This window comes from Anastrepha obliqua, chromosome 1 (genome assembly GCF_027943255.1).
Source record: "Anastrepha obliqua isolate idAnaObli1 chromosome 1, idAnaObli1_1.0, whole genome shotgun sequence".
NCBI lineage: Eukaryota > Metazoa > Arthropoda > Insecta > Diptera > Tephritidae > Anastrepha > Anastrepha obliqua.
The window spans coordinates 160,021,496-160,045,410 of NC_072892.1; the positions used below are offsets into that span (position 1 = coordinate 160,021,496).

Genomic DNA, 23,915 nt, shown 5'->3' on the forward strand with positions numbered 1-23,915 from the left:
TTGCGGAGTCAAAAGTGCGAGTTCAATGCAACTCTGCGCATAAAAAAAAAACTAGCATTTGAAGTCAAAATAAAAGCGTTTACGTTGTTTGAGGTCTTCTTTGAAAAAGAAAAAAAAAAAACGAAGGCGAATCCCTATCAAAGTTGCTATCGGTAAAACAGCTGATTTGCTTTTTTTCTCTTTCGCCGTGTCCGTGTGGCTGTCAGCACAGCATGAAATAAGGCGAATTCATGCTTTGTTTTCTACTTTGTCAATACTTTGCGTTGACAATCGAACATACAAAGCATGGTGAAAATATTTTTACAGGTGTACTATCTAGCAGACCGTTATTCGACTCTGAGCGAATGTCGACGTCATTCGTTTTGTGTTTCACTAAGCTAAAGATAAATTTTGTGACGTCATTCGTTTTGTGTTTCACTAAGCTAAAGATAAATTTTGTGACGTCATTCGTTTTGTGTTTCACAAAGCCAAAGCTAAATTTTGTGACGTCATTCGTTTTGTGGTTCACTAAGTTAAAGCTAAATTTTGTGAAACACAAAACGAATGACGTAGCATCCAAAGTTTCCCTCCAAAAATTTTTTTTCACCATACCAACGGCAAACCTGGTATCTATCAACTTCGCATACAAAGTACTCGTATTGTTGTTAGTCGAGTGCTGCCACCTTTAAAGGATGCGCCTTGAAAAAAAACTTAACTATTTTTTTGTTAATTTTCTTTGTTGTCAAAACTTTTAATTTCTTATACACTTTTTCATTATAAAAGTCAGTTTCAATAAAAATTTAATATTTCATTGCAAGCTTTTTTAGTTGTATTTGTGTTTTTTTTTTGCTGTTTTTTCTGTTGTTTTGCGTTCTCTACGCTCTAAGTACAAAGGTTTCTTGACTCTATACCAAATGCTTGTTCTTCTTATCTGCTTCATTTCTTCATTCACCTTTTTTACCTTGAATATAATAAGTATATTTACTTGTGTAAAGTAATTCTTTCAAAAAAAAAAACAAAAAAATAAAAATCATAAGTTTTAGATATCATTTTTTTTTTTACTTAATCCTCTGCTTCTGCTTCTTTCTGCCACTTGTATCCTTGCGCTTGTTCATCCATCCGCCGCATTTAACTACATACAAGACATCTCACTTCATCTTCGACGTATACTGCCTGCTGTTGAGCGTTTCCAAACTCTGCCAGTTAGTCGCATTCCGCTTAGAATACCAGCATTTGATCGGCACTTCCTTCCGCACTGTCATCATCGTCGGTCTCCTCGTCTTCGTCGTCGGAGGTGAGTGATGAGGCATTATTCACAACGGACTCTATGTTAACAAATGGAATAGATAAAAGAAAAAGAACTTAGTGCATACATATATTTCATAGTGAAATACCTAGAAGTAGAAATGGCGTGAGTTAAAAAGTTGTGATGGCACATTTGTTAGTCAGTTTGACAGATTTGATTGGCTTAAGAGTTGAATTCGATTTTCGCAATGAGGCGGAAGAATAATCTATCTCACTCCTGTGCGTTGAATCTATGCACGGTATGTATGTATGTATGCACATATGCATGTATATGTAGGTATGAATGTATGTACTAAATAAAACACTTAAAGTTTGCTCAGAAAAATAACAAATACCCCGAAGGGAGGTCTTTGAATTCGCAAACAATTGATTCAATTCTTATCTTTCAAAGTCGTACTCGGTTGTAGCGTCCACTCGTCGTAATGCATCTGCATTTTCTGAATCGTATACCTAAATACTACCTTGATCAAAAAGCTCCAGGAACAACCCCCAAAGGACATTTCAAGTCAATTGAATTTAGTTCTGTTTTTTTTTATTTGCTTGGTTGCCACATCTGCGATTAATTGATTATTGTATCGCCATTGCTTGATATTTGTAAAAGTTTTGCCGTCTTGAGAAAATCTATCGCTCGATTTTTCACAGTTTTAAAAATGTATTTGAATTTGCAACAAAGAATTTGTATTAAAAAAAATAAATAATTGGCGCGTACACTTCTGTTAGGTGTTTGGCCGAGCTCCTCCTCCTATTTGTGGTGTGCGTCTTGATGTTGTTCCACAAATGGAGGGACCTACAGTTTCAAGCCGATTCCGAACGGCAGATATTTTTATGAGGAGCTTTTTCATGGCAGAAATACACTCGGAGGTTTGCCATTGCCTGCCGAGGGGCGACCGCTATTAGAAAAATGTTTTTATTAATTTTGCTTTCACCGAGATTCGAACTAACGACCTCTCTGTGAATTCCGAATGGTAATCACGCACCAACCCATTCGGCTACGGCGGCCGCCCGAGAATTTGTATTAGAAATGTTAAATGTTAAGAAATGTTGGAAACTGTTTCGGTAACGATTCTCTAAAGAAAACATCTCTGTCCGAGTGGCATGAACGCTTCAGAAGAGATCGTGAGTCCATCGTGAATGACAAACGTTGTAGCAGACCGTCGACAACGAAAAGTGATGGAAACATCAATAAAGTGAAAAAAAGTTGATCAATAACCAAAAAGCAAATTAACACTTAGAGAGCTGGCAGAGGACTTGAACATTACTTATGGATCCGTTCAAGGCATTGTAGTTCATGATTTGGGTTTGCGCTGTGTCGCTGCAAAGTTGATTCCAAAGAACTGAATTTCATGCAAAAAAAGGAACAGCGTTGATATCGCCAAAGATATGATTTCCAAGACGAATCCGAACCAACATTCATCAAACGCATCATTACTGGAGCAGAGACGTGGTTGCATGAGTACAGCACGCAATCCAGACATCAGGCGAGTGAGTGGAGAGCTCCGAATAAACCAAGACCAAAAAAACGACGTTGTTTTTATCAAAAGAGTTGATTTTAGTCATCCTTCTTATGGATTGTGGTATTGTACACCACGAATTTTTGCCAGAAGGTCAGACAGCTTATAGAGACTTTTATTTGGGCGTTATTAAAGATTTACGTGAAGCAATGCGCGATTCGCCAAAAAAGAAAGAATTTGTGGGAAAACAACTCATGGATTTTGCTCCATGATAACGCACCGTCACACAGTGCCATCATTATCCGTGATGAAGAAGGAACCGAGTACATCTAACAGCCATAGAATTCACCTTATGCGGCTGCCTGAGATTTTTTCTGTTTCATCAAAGTTGTTCAAGAGCTGGAAGAAACACCGAACCAATTTTTCTGCAATTATTTTTTGCTCTGCCAGCGTCGACATTACTGAAGTAAAGGGTCTTTCAAAAGAGACGCCTAGATGTAGTGAATAGACGGAACCTTTTCTTTGTGTCTTCTTTGACATTTGCCAGATGTACAACTTTGCACGATGGAACAACCCGTAACAATTATTGAAACTGATTATGAAGCTGGTCCATCTTTAAGAACAACATGTCGCGAAATTCGTGGGGATAATCATCTGAATAAGTGAAGTGAATCCAAAAGTTGGTGGAAAAATTTGAAGAAAATGGTTCTGTTGGAATGGAAAAAGGTCTGGCAGAGCAAAAACTGGATGATAAGGATGTGCAGTTGCATCTTACAAAATTTAACTAATACAAGAATTGAGGTCAAAATATCATTATCTACGCAAATATTTCATGAATTGGTTCTTTCAAAATGATGTTGGTTTTTCCCGCAAAATCATCTTTAGTGATGAAGCTCATTTCACACTGGATGGATTTGTCAACAAACAAAATTGCCGCATCTGAAGAACAGAATACCCTCGAGTAATTTCAGAAGAATCTTTACATCCACTAAAATGTACTGTTTTGTGTGACTTTAGAGTTCGCTTTTATTGTTTGGAGACTTTACGACCAACATTCGATAAATAGAATTGTGGGCGTACAAAAAATATTTCTTAACCAGGCATTACGTTCCCTACGATTTGAGTCCCCTGTTCCATTCTATAATTCTCTGTTAAAGCTAAGTAATCTTGAATTTCTAGAAAAGAGAAGTACAGTCTTTTCACTTTTGTTTATTTTAAGTGTTGTTAAAGACATCGATTGTTCAGTTCTACTTGAGGTACTTTGTACTATAGATTATTAAAATTAAAAATAAAATGAAGAAAAAGTTTACTTTGAATTCACCTTTCATGCTTTGAGTGGTTACTGAAAAAAGCTTGAATTACCAGTTGTGTGACCTCAAAAGTTTGCCTTTTATGTAACGATAGTGTTTTCAGTCTCATATTCCTGATGGTATCGGGACCGTTAGTTCCTCAGTCGTGGCTGAGATTTTGGAAAGTTCACTGGCTGTGCTCAGTCGCTGGGCTACCACTTGCAGCCTCCGAGTCAACTCTGACAAAACGGAGCTGGTGCTATTTACCAGAAAATATAAACCTCCTCCTTTTCGACTTCCCAAATTAAACAACCACGTTCTCCCGCTCTCATCGGAAGTTAGGTATCTTGGAGTGATATTTGACTCCAAACTCCATTGGAAGCGACACATTGAAAATCGGGTAAAGAAGGTTAGTATAGTTTTCTACTCCTGTAAATCTATGTTCGGTAAAAAATGGGAACTCAAGCCACCGGTCGTGCTGTAGATGTACAACGCAGTGGTTTTGCCAATTTTAACGTATGGATGCCTGGTTTGGTGGGAAGCTCTTCGGAAGGGCTATAATAGCACTAAAATGGGGAGGGTGCATTGGCATCACCGGAGCATGTAAAACTTGCCCCAGTGCTGCCCTGAATCTCCTTTTGCATTTACTTCCCATCGACTTTTCCGTCATTTCCATCGCAGCTCAAAGTGCAATCAGGTTACAGGAGATTGGCCTCTGGAGGCAATCTCTCAAGGGACATGGTGGCATTTTCGGGCAGTTAACATTTTCTCTGATAGTCAAGCCGCTATTAAGGTGCCACGACACCATGGTGCGGAACGAAATTAGTACACTCCTGTAAGAAGGGGATCAAAACTCTTGGGTGTGCAGGTAACATTTCTCCGATCAGGGTTCCAGGACATAGAAACATAAAGGGAAATGAAATTGCTGATGAGCTTTGCCAGGAAGGGGACCTCAGAGACTTCCTACCCGGTCATCGGCATCCCCCTGACAGTTGTTAAAGGGGAACTGCACAAATTAGTTCTCGAAAACTCTTTGGCCTCAATACGATATACGAAGGACTCAGAAAGTCACTGGACGATCGGCACACACGCGAAAAAGCTAGGGTTACCATTTAACCACCATTGCAGAAGCTGTGGGGACCTTTCAGAAAAGGAGACTGTTTCTCTGTAAATGTCCGGGTTTGGCAGGTAGACGACTAAGGTCACTGGGCGCTCCTTTCTTCGACAGCCTGGGGCAGTGCGCCAACCTAAATCCAATCAATCTCCTCCATTACATCAACAGTTCTGGCTGGCTGCAGATATCTGCCTGTTGGTGGTCTCATAATGGTATCAAAACGGCGCTTCTTGATGAGTGCCCGACCGGCACTTCAACCATTTCACCTACCTCAGTGATATTCATTGGTTATCATTTTCAATATATGTACATCATGCTCCACTTGCACTTGTCTTCCGCTGTCACGGGTCTATCATCATCTTTAATCCTTAGGAAACATACATACAAAAATCATGGGGTGACAGTTACGACGAATAAGGCTAATTGGCTAACACTGGGTGGTTGCAGTGGGCCTACAACTATTTTTACAATATGGAATGAACCGGTGCATTGTTTTGGTGGAGAGGCCACCGGCCTTTCCACAAATTCGGGTCGTTTTTTTTCCTTATTTTTTTACGGTGAACGCGAAATTAATAGAAAGAAAGAAAGTGAAACTCAAGCTTGGCCTGATGAAACTCATCAAATGTGTACAATCATTATTAATTTCGAAAAAGAAATCATTACACTGCACAGCACTCGGCTTTCTAGCCTCCGAAATGGGCCTTCGAAGTTTTTGAGGCGTAAAAATAATTGATGCCTACACTTCTTTTAGGTGTTTGGCCGAGCTCCCCTCCTATTTATGGTGCAACGGTTTACCGAAGTAAAAAACGTTGATTGCTTCCCTGGACGGGGTCCAAAAAAAACCTCTCCAAAGCCACATAAGAAGATCATTGATTTGCTTGTGTCAAAGACTAAGTTATCGTAGTGTGAAACTGACGCAGTTTTAAGGAAAAAGTGGTGTTAATGTATCCAAAGCGACGGTTCGATGACGTTTACGTGCAGAAGACCTCGAATGGCGGAGGACATTGAAAAAACCGCTACTCTCATAAATACTTGCAAGGACTAAGGCAAATTGAGAGCACAACGACAGCAAAATTATTTTTGTTTGAATTGGACATTACTCCTTGCTGAATTTACCCTTTGGAATTTTTTTTCCTTGTTCACTTCGGTTTTGTGCTGTTGTTTTTGCATCGTCCAATGAGATGTCGGCGTTTTTTTTAACGACCCTTCTTTATATCCGGCCAAGGACTTTCACTTCATCAGCATTCCCCATATATGTATGAGAATGTTTATGCTGCTACAACAACAATGTCGGCATCTGCTAGTTCGCGCTGCATCGACCGACCTTTGCTCCCTTGCGGGTTCCAGTCCATGCCATTCTCGTGATGCTATCTGGTGGTATTCGCAATGCGTGATCTATCCATCGCCACTTTCTGCATTTGATTTGCTTAAGCATGGGTTCCTCATTCGTTAATCTCCGCAGTACGTCGTTACTGATGGTGTTGGACCAGAATATTCTGCAGATGATGCGGAGGCATTTGTTGACGAAAGATTCTAGCCTCTGTGTAATGGTGTTAGAGACCAGCCATGTTTCACTTCCGTACAACAATACAGAATTCACGTATGAGCCGAATATTGGAAGTTTAGTGCGTCTGGAGATTTGCGAACTTCCTCATACTGTATGCATTCGCCCGAATGTCGCCCTTGCTTTGTTTAGTCTACAGTTGACATCTTCATCTGTTCTACCATCTGCCGTGATGATGCAGCCGAGGTAGTAGAAGCTTTCGACAAATTCCACCGGGCATCCGTCAACCAATATCTGCATTGCGTTATTGTGGTTAACTCTCATAGCCTTGGTCTTGGCGATATTGACCTCCAAGCCGACAGTGCGTGCCAGCGCGACTAGTTTGTCCGTTTTTGCTTGCATGTCAGAGAGTTTGTGAGAGAGGAGGCAGATGTCATCGGCAAAATCCAGGTCCCCCAGATGTCTCGTGAAACTCCATACGATGCCTTTTTTGTGCAGGGTCAATTGCTTCATGACGTCACCAAGGACGATGGCGAATAGAAGGGGCGACTGGGGACAACTTTACCTTTGCGTTGGTAGTGAATGGATCGCTGATATCACCCTTGTGAAGCACTGCCAATTCGGAGTTCTCGTAGAGGGCTTTGATGAGACGGATTATCTTGGCGGGAACTCGATTTCTATTCAGTGCCAGCCATATTGCGTTTCATTTCAGAGTGTCGAACACCTTCTTAAAGTTTACGAACAGCATGGAGGGCGGGGAGCGCCACTCAACTGATTGTTGTACTATAATCCGAAGTCTGTTGGCCTGATCAACACAGCTTCGGTGCGGGCGAAAACCCGCTTGCTCGTCTCTTAGGGAGCATTCGATATCTTTGCGCCTGCTTTGTATAATCACGGCTACAAAGCCACCCTTCGGAATAGGGAATTATATTTTCTTAAGTTAATGCCTCAACTCTTTCCGCCTGGTTTTGTGTTCGAATTGCGGAATACAAACAAACGAAACAACTCGGGCATGAAACGCACGTTCGTTTCGCAATAAAAAATGATGACGTGAGTAAATTTTCCACATAAAATCGAGCTATTTTTGTACTGTATGTAGACTCTTGCGAACCTTGTTTCTGCATATTCGCCCTTAATTTTGTTATTTTATGTTAAGAAATGGTTTGTTTTTTCATTTATTGTGATTAGAAAAAGCTTTCAAATAAAACTCCATCAACGCATTTTTCAATAAACTTTTTGTCCTTTCCAACCAACGAAAATGGGGGGTGGATGGGGAAATTGTGGAATTGTGAAATTTGATTAATGACTTGTACGAATATGCAGAGATATTTTAATTAATTTTACCCTATCCCTACCCATGCGCATGCAAGAAATTCTTCGAATCGACAATCCAATCACTCGTATAATTCAACTCCTTTACGTAAACAAAATTTCCTTTGCACAAATTACATTCGCTGCGAAAGGGACATTAAGAGCATGTAACGGTATTGACCTTCAGCACCATAAGTCTACTAATTAATACCCGTGCGGCGAGTGGACAGCAACCGACCGACCAACTAAGTACCTATGCAAGGACTCAAAGGAATTTCTGCCGCTCTAATCCAAGGTTTTAGATGTTTCAGCCTATGCCCCAAATACGTAATCAACTAAGGTGCGTCAGGCAAATTTAACTTTGCATGTTACAATCGCCTTATGTTTTCTTTTATTTGCTTGTTGTTGTTGTTTAGGTATTAGTGAAGTTTTTATGTGCGTGCCTTCGAATGTCGTTTTTATATAAGCCAATCAAGATTTGTGTATATGCATGAATACAGGGTCCGGCACTCAAAGTGTAGCCAATTAAAAAGTCCATAAATTTAGTTTGGAAAATCACTTTTATTCAATTCAAAGCAAAAAATGTGTGAAAATAATACAAAATTAAGCATCCATTTACATTTGCTCGATATGACCACCTTTTGCCTTGACTATGGCCTTGAGAGGGTCCAGAAACGAATTGCCCGCTGCCCGAATGTGACTTGCAGGTACTTTGGCCCACTCGTGGTCAATGGGTTTTTTCAGCGCCTCGAGACTGGTGAATCTTTTAGTTCGGACTTTGCTCTCCAAAATGGCTCAAAGAGAATAATCCATCGGATTCGCGTCTGGTGAATTTGAGAGCTATTGTTTGGACGTTATGAAGTTCGGAACGTGGGTTTTTTAGGCATTCTTGGTTCACTCGAGCTTGTTTGTCTGCTCACGGCTCCAAAGCTACCTCCAGAAAACCTTTCCGATAATATTTGGCATTTATCTTGACGTTCGGCTTGATAAAAACGATTGGAGAGCGCCCATCTGCGGTTACAGCGGCGCAAACCATTACTTGTGGCGGGTGCTGCCTCCTGGTAGTCAATCGATAACTCAAATTTTCGTATGAACGGTTGGTCAAATAAACCCTCTCGTTTTGGGAGTTTACGAATTGCTCAATTTGAAAAATCTTCTCGTCAGAAAACACAATGTTCGGAAATTGAGCGCTTTCGGTCAAGCGAAGCAACTCCTTCGGTTTCTCATGTGTGACTTGTTGCTGCTTTGGTGTGAGATTATGCGCCTTTTGGATCTTGTACGGCTTGACTTTGAGATCATTTTTCAGTATGCGACGGATGCTACGGTCAGATATTTTCAGTTCTTTCGCCATTTGATTGGCACTTCGTCGCTCAAGTCTGACTGGTTGAGATTTTGCTCAAGTCATTTCTTCACTTTTTGAACCATTTCACGTAACGTTGCAGTCTTTTGATGACCACCTCCATAACGTTTCGCGATGCTACCAGTATCAGTGTAGTGAGTAATGGTGCGATTAACAAACACTTTATTTACTTTAAGGTGCTCGAGCTCACGAACAATTGCTGGTTGTGATTTTCCTGCCAAATATAATTCAATCACACTTTACGTTTGAAATCCCAAACTGATTTTCTTTTCTCACGTGTACTCTCGGCAAAATGCTTCGGGGAGCTTGTAAAAAATACTCTGGATTGTCATTTAACCAACTAACAGACAGCTGATGCCCGTACATTAGTAGCACAAGCGGTTTAAAGTAAGTTACACTTCGCGTGCCGGACCCTGTATATTTGAATGGCATCCCCACTTAATAACATCTTACGTGCATAACTTCGAAGTTATACACTTAAGTACTCATACATATACACATATATGATATGAATGTGTGTGTGTGTGTGTATTTGTATGCATGTATGAATGGGCGCATTTCTCATGAAACAACTTACCGCAATTTGGTTTGCCTCGAGTGCGTGTGTTGGCGAATTCGACTCCATGCTTATCCACACACCAGCAAACGCCAACGGAATTGTGACACTGGGTGGGCTTGTAGAAGCCCTGAACATCGCAATCGGGTGCATAGGCGCCTTCAGTGATAAAGTAATGGGACATGAAGGTAATGTCAAGGGAAGCATTGAAACGTAATTAGAATTGTATGTTAAAGTTATGATTAGGCTTTAAAGTGAATTGTTGATTATATAAGAACATGTACAGTTAGATTATAAGTAAGTTTAAAGCACAAGCGGATAAGAAAATTGAATAACTAAAGCATTAAAGTGAATTTAGTAAAAATTAAATGCACGAGTATAGGAAAAAAGTTATAGTTGTAGTAGAATAATTCGAAAATTCAGAATTAAAAGAATATTTGAAGAGTATACGAGTATATGCGGTTTGTACGTTCGATTATATATTCAGTTAATGTTTTTGAGTAGTATTAAGCGTTTTATTCGAAAGCGTCTAAAACTTCATAGCTTTACAAAGTGAAAGCGTCATAGTGCAGTGTAGAGTGCAAAAAAGTTTAAGCTTCATTACAAATATTTAAAAATTAGCTAAAATCGGTGTGTGTATGAATATGTGTAATGTATAGTAACGGTGATCCAACAAGAGATTGGCGGTTATTTTTTGCATTCGTTGTACACATTTTGGTCGTTTGGCCGAGCTCTTCTTCCTGCAGCTTTAAGCCGCCTCCAAATGGTAGATATTTTTTATGATAAACTCTTTCATGGCAAAAATACAAACGGAGGCTTGGCATTGCTTTCCGAAGGGCGAATGTTTCTATTATTTGATGGTCATGCATATAATATTGTCGAGCCGGATATTTTTATTAAAAAGTTGTAAAAACATAATTAATGTGTGACATTTATGACGTTAAACGCATAGTTTTTTTTAAATGGGTTGGTGCGTGACTACCATTCGCAATTCACAGAGAGAACGTCGGTTCGAATCTCGGTGAAACACCAAAATTAAGAAAAACATTTTTCTAATAGCAGTTGCCCCTCGGCAGGCTATGGCAAACCTCCGAGTGTATTTCTGCCATGAAAAAGCTCCTCATAAAAATATCTGCCGTTCGGAGTCGGCTTGAAACTGTAGGTCCCTCCATTTGTGGAACAACATCAAGACGCACACCACAAATAGGAGGAGGAGCTGTTAGTTATAATATGGGACTAGTGCCTTTTTTTATGCGATTTTATTACATTATTTCAGATTTATGCGGTTTTAGCACTTTTGAAACGTATCTATAGTTTTACTATATATAGTTTTACTATAGAACTAGTAGCTTTTTTTATGCTGTTTTTTTATGCTGTTTCTTGCGGAACGTATCTACCGCATAAAAACAGAACCTACTGTATATATATATAAATTGCAAAATTTTTCGGAATTCAAAAATACGGCTTGACAAACTATAACTACAACTTCATTTAACAAGAATTTTTTTTGCTTTTTACAGATCCATCAATATTTTAAGGAGAAATGATGCAGACCGTGGAGCAACTTTTTTTTTCATTATGCGTGATTTTTTATATACTAATTTTTGCAAAGAAAAATTAAAATATTATTGTTTTATAAAGTTTAAGTACTAACAAACAATGTATAAAATTTTTTATATTGATTTTTATTGTTATCCGTTCTAATAACAGTTTTTCTTTTAGAGCATTTTTGGTGCTGATGGACGTATGTAACCCTTAAAGAAATCACAAGCGGGTTGGGTACTATTATTGGACACTTAACGATAGTAGCCCGAACTTGTAGTGAAAGACAATCATCTAGTCGCAGGGTAGCATAATATGGTGAGTCACTGAGCTCAAATTTTGCTTTTATTTTTTTTGTTATAATTTTTTTGTATTATCATTTTCTTAATCTTGGACGTTCTAAATCAGCTGAATTGAATTTTGCCTTTTGTTAGTTTGCCGCATCTGTGATTAACATTCCTACCAAAATTTTTGCGCAATTGCTTGACATTTCTAAAAGTTACGCTGTCTTGAGCAAATCTAATATATCACTCAATTTTTGATGGTTTTAAAATTGAGTTTGATTTTGCAACAACGAATTTGTATTAAATTTTCACTGAAAATGGATTCATTGGTGGGAAAACGTCAGAAATGTTGGTAATGATAATGTAAAGAAAAGAGCCGTTTACGAGGGGCATGAATGCTTCAGAAGAGAACGTTAGCCCATTGAGGACGACGAACGTAGTCGCAAACCGTCAACAGCGAAAGCTGATGAAAGTATTAACAAAGTGAAAGAAAAGTCCATCAATACCTGTAAATAAAGCATCAGAGAGCTGGCAGATGACTTGAACATTGCTTATCTATCCGTTCAGGACATTGTAGTTACTGATTTGGGTTCGCGCCGTGTTGCTGCAAAATTGGTCCCAAAGGACCAGACTTTTATACAAAAAAGGAACCGTTTTGATGTCGCCAAAAACACGATTTCTAAGGCTGAATCCGACATCCATTCCCAATATTCATCAAACGTATCATTACTAGAGTCGCGGGCTTATTAGTATGACACGCAATCCAGATATCAGGCGAGGAAGGAAGAGCTCCGATTGAACCAAAACCAAAAAAACACGTGGGTTTCAGTTAAAAAATCAAGCAATACTTAAGGTTTTTATGAATTACAACGGTATTGTACACCACGAACTTTCGCAGGTCTGACAGTTAATAAGGAATATTATTTGAGTCTTAAGAGACATTTCTGATGGCTACGCCGAAAATAGTTTCAAGACGTTTCAAGAGCTCAATGAAACGCTGGCAAAAGTGCGTTACAGTTGATACGGGGTATACAATGGAAACTAAATCAGAAGTTTGGAAGGAAATGTAGGGCATGTTAAATGTAATTTCCACTATTTCCCTTCAAAGTTGGCCTAAAAATCAATACAGAAAAATCAAAAACTAAGCGCTCCAACACTCAAAATGTGCAACCTTTCTATATCGATAACGACACTCTTGATGATGTAGAGGAATTTGAGTACCTAGGCAGCGTTCTTATGCCTGAAGGGAGTACCTCGCCTAAGCGGACTTACGCTTCTCTTTCGAGAGTGTGGAAATCCCTCACTATTAATCGAACGAGAAAATTGGACATTTTTAACTCTTGTGTAAAAAGAATTTACAATAATCTTGTAAGCTTAGCAAAGCTAGCAATCGTAGTCATCTCCAATCTGGTCCATTTGAAAAGAACTACCATTAACCAATTCTAATCGGATGAAGGTGAAATTCACACTTAATTGCTCTTTACTGTTAACTGCTCTGTTCGCTCTCACAGCAGTCGACTCCCACTTGTATTGTAACTGCAAGCGACGCGTATGATCTTTGATGTTAACTGCACTGGCATTACCAGCAGTCGACTCACACTTCCATAGCAAATGCGAGCGATGTGTATGATGTTCGCTGTTAACTGCATTCGCCCTCCCAGCAGTCGAATCACACTTGCATAGTAACTGCATGGGATGCTTTAGAGTCGTATTTGCATGATGTTCGCTAGTTTGACAGCAGAGAGCATGTTCGTTTACATAGGCAACCAGCAGTTATTTCTGCTTAACTTACACAAGATACAATGTTTTATCAAGCTCTGCTTACGGTATTCTCCGTAGTGAGAATTTTCTGGTCACAAACGATTGCAAATCAGAGGGTATGGGAAATCACGAAACAAAAAGGCATAGACGACGACATTGAGAGCAAGAAATACGGGTGGATCGGACTAAGCGTGTGTTTGAAAGGACGCAAACGCCATTTCGCATTCGACCTTGGAATGGAACCCGACCAGTACAAAGAGCAGAGGGCATCCAAAAACTACGTGGAGGCTTACAGTTAATAATGAAACACCCAAATCGTTTAGCGAACTACGATATGAGGCTCGTAATAAAGAAGGCTGGCCGTATTTTGTAGATAGGCTAAGTTCCTAACTTGATAATGTAAATTATATTTAATTAGAACACGTCAATAATAATAAATAATGCACAGCCTGCGAGAACGTCGATGATTTACCAAGAAGAGATTCGCCCACTGCTCTAGCGAGACGGAAATTATTGCTAGTTCTGATCACCTTGGCTAGTGCTGCTATTCTGGAAGCACGCGTACTAGGTAAAGTAAGATGGAACTCAGAAAGCCCTGCGGACTACTCGCCATTCAATTTCCAGAATCCTAGCTGTGTTTACCGGCCATTGGAAGATCAGCCACATGCAGAAACCTGGGTTTACCATTTAACTCCCATTTCAGAAGCTGTGGGGGTCTTTTAGAGAAGGAGACTGTAGAGCATTTTCTCTGTAAATGTCCGGGTTTGGCAGCAAGACGAACTCCTTTCTTCGACAGGATGGGGCAGTGCGCCAATCTAAATCCCATCAATCTTCTCCATTATATCAACAACTCTGGCTGGCTGTAGATATCTTCCTGTTGGAGGTCTCATAATGGTATCAAAACGGCGCTTTAGTGCTACTTGAGGAGTGCTAGACTGGCACTTCAACCATTTCACCTACCTACCTAGGTAAATTAAAGCTTTTAGGCTCAATATTTAGTTGAAAGGCATTCAAATGAAGGATGTAGTCGAAAATAGTTTGCTCGCTGGTTACCTAACAACTGCCTTCTTATATGTATCGCATACCTATGGACTTCAGGCACATTTTGTGTGAAAGTCCGACTTTGACTGGACCAAGATGGGAAAGATTGATTCTGACAACTTTTTATTAAACGGATTTTTATATATTTATATAATATTTCATCTTCATATAGTTCCAAGCCTCTTGTTGAAACACCCCATATTGTAAATGTGTATGTATATGTAACTTTCCATTCGCAAATTTAACTATTTTAACTACTAGCCATTGTGTCTTTGTAGCTTTGATTTTGTGTAGTTTTTATTTTCACACTCTTTTCTTAGCTTTTCGTTTTGTGTAGCAGTAAAAAACGAAGAATTCAAAGAAATAAATCATTAAAGAAATAAAAGTCCACCTGTACCTATCTCACCTGCAAAGTCGCCAGCGATTCTTCGTCGAACCGCGGCGCAAGGGCGATCGGTCTTCTCGAAGCAGCGACACCATTCGCGTGTATTAATCGAATTATCCTGATCCAGATCGCAAGTATCAATGAATGGCTTAATGCAGCGCTCATTCTGATCATGTTCCAAATCGTACATTTCCTGCAGCGACAAATAGCCATCATTATTCAAATCCAAATGACCAAACATCCATTTAGCCTCGGTCTTGCAGGCGGGTGGGAAATGCGCCTTGGATTTTTGGCTGTGTTGCCGTCGTTTCTTGCTGTCGGCCATTATAACAGAGAACCAGTCAAGCAGGCGATTGCCGATGGCGGTCAGCTGTTGTGGCTTGCATTCGGGCGACTTGGATGGGAAGCCTGTGCGGAGAGGTAACAAAGTTAAGCGATTAAATGTGTTTGGCTGACTTAATGGGTGTATGTGTAAGTGCCACATGTGCGTGTGTGTGTGACGAAAGGGAAAAGGTCGCATTTAATGCAAGAAATTATGCAAATTAGGCCATTGATTGCCTCTGATTGAATGTTGTGCGGAGTATGTGTATGTATGTATGTATATGTGTGTGTGTGAGTGCGCATAGGAGTGTTTACTTACCATTGTTCATGCTATTTTTGTTGTACTTTTGTGGTTTCTCGACCACCTCATTGTAGCCACGGATCTTATGTTTATCCTCCGGGTATTGGTTGTCCTGCAATGAGAAAAGGAGAGGAAAATCGAAATCAATTAAATTAAACAAAAATTGAGGTAAAGGTGAAAATGAGTTACGAGCAGGGAGAAACTAGCAGCAGCTATATTTTCGCCACTTTTAAATATTTTGCATATTTTTCAGTGAAGTTTTTAATTATATCACCTACCCCAACTAATTGTATTTAACTGAAAAAAATTCCAAAAATATCTCTCAAAATATCAGCATCGCGGATCAGAGCAACTTATAGGGTTTGATTGAAAAGTAATGAGCCTTCCCGCGCGGAGATCGTTGATCGTTGGACCTTCCCCTTCCACTAGAAACTGGTCCCAGTTCGCTGGCAACAGCGGTGCAGTCAACATCGTTCCGCTCGTGAAAGCTGTTTTAAAAGTGTGTTAGGATTTTGCAGTGGCGAAAATGCAGCGATCGTTGGAGCAACGTTACTCGATCAAATTTTGCGTAAAGCTAAACAAAACGAGAAACCGAAACCATTGGGCTACTCAAGGAGGCTTACGGGGACCAATCTCTGCCCAGTGCCCAGGTAAAACGGTGGCACAAGTCGTTCAAGGAAGGTTGGGAGGACGTCGAAGACGAACAGCGATCGACTCTCGAGGCATCGTCCACAAGGAGTTTGTACCTCCAGGAAGCACTGTAAACGCTCTTCATCACTTGGGCTCTTCATCACGAGAATGCGCCGGCGCACATCGCCTTCCCCTGCACCTCTGCAATGGCCAAGATGGGGGTTCCGGTGGGGGTTCGGGGTTCCCCACCCTCCCTACAGCCCAGACCTGTCCCCTCCGGACTTCTTCTTGTTCCCGCGCCTGAAAAGAAAGCTGAAGGGGAGGCGTTTCGACTCCATCGAGGCGATTCAAAAAACTGTGACAGCCGAATTGAACGCGATTCCGGCGGATGAGTTTAAAAAATGTTTCCTGCAGTGGAAGGACCGCTCCACAATCAAACCCTGTATTCCCTAGTCCAAAACCCACCTGTGCCATAAAAAAAAACCGGGCTTCCCCTCGATAATTATTTAAATAATCAATTTATTTAACGCCACAAATACTAAAATGCACCTACTTAAAAAACTCTTAAAATCCTCTAACTTATGGTGAAATAAGTATTTTGACATCAGCCATGGCATGCCATTCAAGATGTGAATACAATGCGCGTGGTAATGACTGCTTGTCAATAAAATTCCTTTCCACTGGCTCACAGCCATCGAAGCAGTTTCTACGAATAGACAAGAATGCGGCCGCAATTGTTGTGGTAAGCACAAAAGAGACAAAGGACTAGAGCAAGGAAGAGCGGCAAGTAGAAGAGAGAACACTTTCTAACTGCCTATGCTGTAACAGCTACTCCAACAAAATTAATATTTACATGTTTATTTGCATTTTAAGGACATGTATTGTACTCGGAGTATAACCACATTCGAGCATTCCAGCACAATCTAAAGCATCCCTTGAGGGAGTAACTGCGGCATACCCAACACAGTAGTAGTTGTAGTTAGTAGTTAGTATTCAAGCAATTTCATTTTACGAGAATTACCGCAGAGCCACATAACCATACGTATGTAACTATGAGCACACACACATACATACATATGTGCTACACACATGATGCCGATTGTTTATCCCTGGGATTCGATCTGCTGGAAAAACTCATAGGAACGATGAAATATTAGGTCGTCTAACGAGTGGAAAACGTCTGAAGATGAAAATAAATAAATAAATAGGAAATCGTTTGTGGTAATCAGTGAAATAAAGGGTGATCAATTTAGAGGTATCGGATTTCAAATTGAAATAAAACAACGAAAATTTAAATTGATTGGGCAATCTTCATTATTTTTGTGTAGAACCATTCATGTCATTTATTTTTTAAAGACTATTCCTTTCAAAAGTTGGCCGCAACGCGCTCAATTCGGACATCCGTAAACACTTAGTTTGAATGACTCGCGATTCGCTGGAGGATTTCGGTTGGTATCTAGTGAATAACTTTAGTAACGTTGATTTCCTTTGACTAGCCAGTAAGCCAAAAATGAGCTTCATGGCTGAACGAAATTCGGGCCTCAACGCGCGCGATGAACACTTTTCACAGGCGTCGATTTTCGTAATAGAATTTTACGATTTTTACACGTTTTTGCGACGTAAACCTTTCCATGATGAAATGTCGATGAAATTATGCCGAAACCAGGTAAAATTAAAATATAAGCTTCTGAATGTCCGAAAAATCAAAATAAGTGTTGGTATACAATTGGTTAACTTCCATCTCCTGAATCAAAGAAAGATTTGTGGGTCCCATTTGGGCGGTACTGAGGGGATAATGGGAAAATGATGCGCCATATATAGCCACCCCTTTTCAATTGGCAACCTCGCCCGCTACTCAAACTTGGTGCGCCCTGTTTCACTTGCCAACGAGGCTCTGTCGACCCATTAAAAGGCAGTATAACCTTTCTATCTGCGTGGAGTAAATGATTCGCTCACCTGCCAGCCTAGAAGCATAGCCGGCGGTCCCGGAATCAGACTCGGATGCGGAAGGCCAATCCCCTCCGTATCTTAAAACTTCTGAGATTAACAAAACCAAAGTTGAGGCTCTCTGTGCCATCGAGAAACGACGGGAGTATATATATATTTGGGAGGTATGTTCACCAAGGTGTCAATATCCCGTAGTATTCCTTCTTGATCTTCTTAGTAGAGCTTTTGCTTTTGATTTGTCATATTTGGTATATATCTGCTTTGTCATTTCGCATATGCTTGTCTTGTTCCATCTTTATGGACTTACTTAAGCATGTACACATGCCCCACAAAGTCTGCGTTCACCCTACAATAACTTTTTATAAATTTGTATATTTATATGTTTAAGTTTCAAAAACAAAAATAAATTTGAAGATTCCTCACATAAGTTTTTAGATAACGGTGAATAATGGCTGTAACAAGTAAATAAAGCGACCATAAAGTCTGCGTTCAGTCTTAAAGTATAATACAAAAACATGATATGCTATATGCAAAAATTAAATCTAATATTTAGTTGGATATCCACGTTGCTTCAGGACTTCACTCAGCCTATTTGGCATTGAACTTAATAGTTTCTCTGTTTCCTCTGCTGTTATCTTCCTCCATTCTGCCTGCATGACACTCCGCAAAACCTCTTTACTAGTAAACACTTGCTGACCAATTCTTTTTTCCAATAGATCCCACAGATGCTCGATGGGGTTAAGGTCTGGGGACTGTGGCGGTGTTTTAAGCTGTTTTGGGGCGTTGTACAAGAGCCAAAGCTTAACGATCTCGGCTGTGTGCTTCGGGTCGTTATCTTGTTGAAACCAAAATGTTATTGATAAGCCGAGATTTTCTACACTTTGCTTTAAATTCCGTTTTAGTATGTTCAAGTATCCCCATTTATCCATCGTCGAATCAATAAATTCTAACTGAAGTTTCAGCGCAAATACTTTTTTTAAATGTTTGATTTATGTTTTCAACTAATTTTGAGGATGTAATCCGGGGGTTAATCTTTGCCAAGTTGATTATAGAACGCTCTTCCCGGGTCGATAATTTTTTCGGACGCCCTGACCTGGGCTAGATGTAAAAATTCCAGTTTGTCGAAAATTTGTTACAACTCGCTGAATAGAGGAATACGTTCTCCCAATAGATTTTCCAATATTTCGGAAACTTTTTCCGTCTTTCCACATTTTTTTAATTAATTCCCTCTCAGAAACCCTTGTTTCTTTTCCCTTTCCTGCCATGTTCTTTAATTATCTCCAGTTATAAATAAAATGTTCAACTAAGCTTTGTTAACATTCAGTCGAAGTAATGCGCAATCAAAAATTAATATAAACAAGGAAAAATATCTTAAAATTAACGGTATCATTAAAATGAACAGGCTGAACGCAGATTTTTTGGTGCAACATTTACATGCTGCTGAAATTATTTTCCCGTTATTTAAAAAGTGAAGTGGGGAATCTTGTTTTTTTTTTTTTTTGCCCTTAAAAGCTGGGAATGTAGTGAATAAACAAATTGTAAAGATTTCAATTTAATCATAATATTCTATTTTGTTTTTAATAAATTTAAGAAGGCTATTCGGGTGAACGCAGACTTTGTGGGGCATGTGTATATATAATTCTTGCAAAATGTCGCCTCCGACTATTTCGCCAGATCTCTATTTATCGTATACTTGTATTATATGTTAAGGCCGCGAATCCAGATGAGCCACACGCCTAAAGATGCATCCGTTGAGCTCAAGATAGATAAGCAATCCATGAATATTCTGGTGTTTTTCATTGGTGATATCAGCGACAAGAGTTCCGTCTTTTTTATTCGTTGCAAGTGTTCTCTCAGAGAGAAAGAGTGTCATCTCATGCTTCAGAGCCACCGAATTATTTGTTTTCCCCTTAATACCAGGCCAGCGTCATATAAATAAGTATTCAACTATTTTATGGAAGTATTGCATGATTAAGTTATTCCTTTGGTCTTAAAAAATTATCAGTTGAACATAAAATACATTTAAGTGCCTGATTAATTCATTAATTTCATTCGAAAGTGCACAGGTCCGAATCACCGGGCTTGAAACACCAAGGCAAAGGCAAACATCCGAAGGTATTTTTTGCAGGCGGCGAAAAATTGTAGGCCCCTTCCTTATGTGGAAAGACATCGAGACACAAACCACAAATGGAAATTGGAGGAAAAGCTCGGCCAAGCCAAGTGAAACATGTAAGCGCCAATTGTATACTTAGTGTATAAAGTGGCTCTAGATTTTTAAATTTTTATGACCCGGTCTAAGATTCAAAGTAAAAAACATCGGTTTTTACATCCTTCCAATACGAGCGCTGCTAAAGGCAGATGAAGTGTTTTTTATACATTTGGCACAGAAGGCAGGAGTTCCACAATATGTGAAACACTTGCAATACGCATCGAATATGTACTATATGGCCCCAAAGATAGATCTGAACAAATACTACAAAATAATAATACCCGACAGAAAGGATTGGCAAACCAGGGCCAAATCAGATGACAGTCGTCACCATATTTGTACTGGCGGAACAGCAATACTCGGAACAAGTATCCCTAAATTGCGCCTTTAGACTCCCAAGCTGCTGTAGCGTCTTCCAAGCTGAGATCTACGCTAGAGACAAAACAGCAAAAACAAAAAAATTGACTAATGGACTTACCTCCGGCAAACCTAACTTTTGTTGTTAGTAGTCAAACTACGATCAAGGCATAAATTTGGGATGTGTTAAAAAATGCAGGAGGTCGCCCTCGCTCATCCAAAAACACAACACCACACTTTGTTAGGTCCCTAGCCACTCTGGAGTGGAGAGAAACGAAAGAGCGAATGAGTTTGCAGCGACAAGGTATCAGTTTGACCTTCAGCGAATGGTAGAGGACAAAAGCATCCTTCTAAACGAACTGTACACTGCGCAGTGACTTGAGCGTAATCGTGGAAACCAATATAAGGTGGCCTCTGACTTCTAACTGCACGATTTTCAAAACGCTCTAGCTAAAACTGAATCTTAAAAGGACAAAACGTCTGCTTAAATTCAACAGTAGAATGGATGGACCTCACAATGAATGAATTGAAAAAAAAAAAAATGGCGTGCCGATAACAGTACGAGTCGTGTGCGAAGAGCCTTGCCGAACATGCAAAATGCTGAAAGAAGCAACGTGTCCCTTTCGAAAGCTCGAAAAGCGTTAAAACGCAAACCAAAAATATGTGTGCAGCATACTTTTAGAGATTATGTTTGTACTTTAACTGCAGATTTTCACAAATAGTTGATCCTTTTACGGAAATAAAAATTGTAATGCCTCGATTAGTGCAACTAACAGCCCAGCCTAATACACAAACACGGCGGCAATTAAATGCCAAAAATTCCTTAGGCACCTTAAAGATATTGAGGAATCTCTATATCAGAAAGAACTGGCAGTTGGCGCCTTCCTCGACATTGAGGGGGCTTTAATAACGTCCTTCCGGGGGCAATCAATAAATCTCTGGGTAGGCTGGGGGTTGGAGCCGATCTTTCCAGATTTATCTACAGAAGCTTAGCGACAGAACGGTCGTACCATAATAAAGCCAATCTTGTCATATGGAGTAGTTGTCTGGTGGAACTCACTGTAGAGGATGACATCAGTTAAAAAGCTAGAGAGAGTTCAAATGTCTGCACTCAATGGAATCAGCGGGGCGCATCGAACTACTCCTACTCTACCGCTCAATGTAATGTTAAATGTGGTACCTGTAAACATCGCAGACAGAATTGCCGCGCATGTACCGCAATCAGACTAAGGGGTTTGGGCAATAGGCTCAATCTCGCATATGGGCACTCAAGCATCCTTAGAAACTTTGAGTTCATCCCGCCCGTCGACGGATCAGTCTGTACCCGCGCTTAGTCCAAGCGGAATTTTGTCCACCCATATTCCATCAAGGGAGGAGTGGAACGAGGGGCAAAACCTGGGACAGGGCCTGTTTAACTTGTTCACGGATGGCTCGAAGTTGGACGGTATGATTGGAGAAAAAATATTCTGCAAAGAGCTCCGCATCAAACTCAAATTCAAGTTACCGGATCACTGCAGCGTGTAACAAGCAGAGGTTGTCGCAATCAAAGAAGCAGCTGACTGGCTATTTACCTGCGTAATAACTGTTAAGAAGGTAAATATTTACTCTGATATCCATGCGGCAATTAGGGCCCTATGCTCCATTATGGTACACTCGAAATTGGTCAGGGAATGCCTGGTCTCACTTTCAATTGCATCAGAATTCTTCGACATAAGGATAATTTGGGTACCTGGTCATAGTGACATTGCTGGAAACTGCGAAGCCGGCGAGCTGGCCAGACAAGGGACCTGTGAGGTAGTTTGCCCGCGAAAGGAGAGAATCGGGATCTCCTTGACAACCAGAGCTCTACTCCTGGAAGGATGGGCTTTGCACCAACTCAGCGAGCGCTGGGCAAGTACACGAACGTGTAAGGTCGAGAAATCCTTCTGGCCACGTTTGAATCGGAGGTGTTCGAGGGATATTATGAGAATGACAAAATCTCAGCTCTCAAATTTTGTGGGCATTACCACGGGGTACTATCCGTGGGGCATGCATGCCGTGTGACTCGGAATTACTTCGAGCCCTTTTTGCATCAGCTGTATGGATGATGAGGTGGAATCACTTCAGCACCTGCTCCTTAGCTGCTCCGCACTCGCGGGACTAAGATTTAAGCATCTCGGTTCTCACTTCTTTTGTGAACCCACTGCCATAGAAGGCCTAAATATCAAAAATCTGATGAACTTCATCAGCAGCATAAAACGGCTAACATAGCCGCAAATTAGTCACCGTTCATAGTCCACAAATACTTAACCGCCTCACCCCTCTCCTTTTCGTCTTGTCGTTTTCCTTCACCTCTTTTTCCCCCTTACAATGGTATCACAAAGGATGAACCAAACTTCTTTCGTCCAAGTAGGCCCACTTTCTGGGCATCCATTACAACTTAACCTAACCTTATGCACCTAAAACTTGTGTGAAATTAAACGGCATACTTCAATAGCTCACTCGATTTCCAATTTTCGTTCTGCGTTACATTTCAATTTGACATTTACATGCTGTTGATTTTTCATTTCAGGAGAATTCTTGGCACTTGCAGCTAAGAGAGTATTTCCTATAAAAAATTTAGTTCTAATTTAAGATACATCGATTTTTGAAAATATCTCAGATGTGCAACGAATAATCAAGAACACCAAAAACTCTACTCACTTCCCCCCCTGACCCACCACACCACATTACATTTTCCCAAATATGTGTAATGCAATATCATTAAAAAGTTCAAACTACAAAATTCTCTCGATAGGTCAGATTTCCCCTGTAGGCTACATTTGTTGGTATTTGTACGTGCATGAGAGATACGAACTTACAAGCAGTTTACTGTGAACAATCACACGACATTTTGTTTTGCATAACAACAACAACAACAACAACCACTTACCTTTTTGTAGGCGGTGTACTTGAGGTACTTATAGTGTTTATTATCGTATTTGATTTCCTCCGGTGTGAATGTGAATTGCGAATTTATGTGATTGTAATGCCGATTGTTATCATCCTTATCCTACATGCAGAGTGAATGTGAATAGACAGCAAAGAGGTGACGACAGCGGTGTACGGTGACGATGATGGTGACGAAGATCAAATCGGGCGTAACAACGATACGAATAGCCAATGCAAAATATATTTTAAGGCCAGTGCGAGCGGTGCGCCATGATGAGGAGTTAGGAGAAGTGTAATCAAACACACGCACGAGTGAGCACAACAACAAAAAGCAATCAAAAAATGTTGCGCCGTTGTC

The 23,915-nt window shown here is 40.2% G+C and overlaps 1 protein-coding gene across 1 annotated transcript in view; it reads right to left on the reverse strand.

The window, feature by feature from the left end:
• Positions 1-288: 288 nt before the first annotated feature.
• Positions 289-23,915, reverse strand: part of LOC129238131 (proteoglycan Cow) — a 131,150-nt gene continuing 107,523 nt past the window's right edge. Inside the window, exons 7-11 of the mRNA XM_054873171.1 lie at positions 23,559-23,678; positions 15,523-15,616; positions 14,904-15,290; positions 9,891-10,028; positions 289-1,304 (exon numbers count right to left, since the gene is read on the reverse strand). Of these exons, the coding sequence (XP_054729146.1) occupies positions 1,198-1,304; positions 9,891-10,028; positions 14,904-15,290; positions 15,523-15,616; positions 23,559-23,678 (846 nt within the window). The 3' untranslated portion in view covers positions 289-1,197. The remainder of the gene's footprint in view (positions 1,305-9,890; positions 10,029-14,903; positions 15,291-15,522; positions 15,617-23,558; positions 23,679-23,915) is intronic.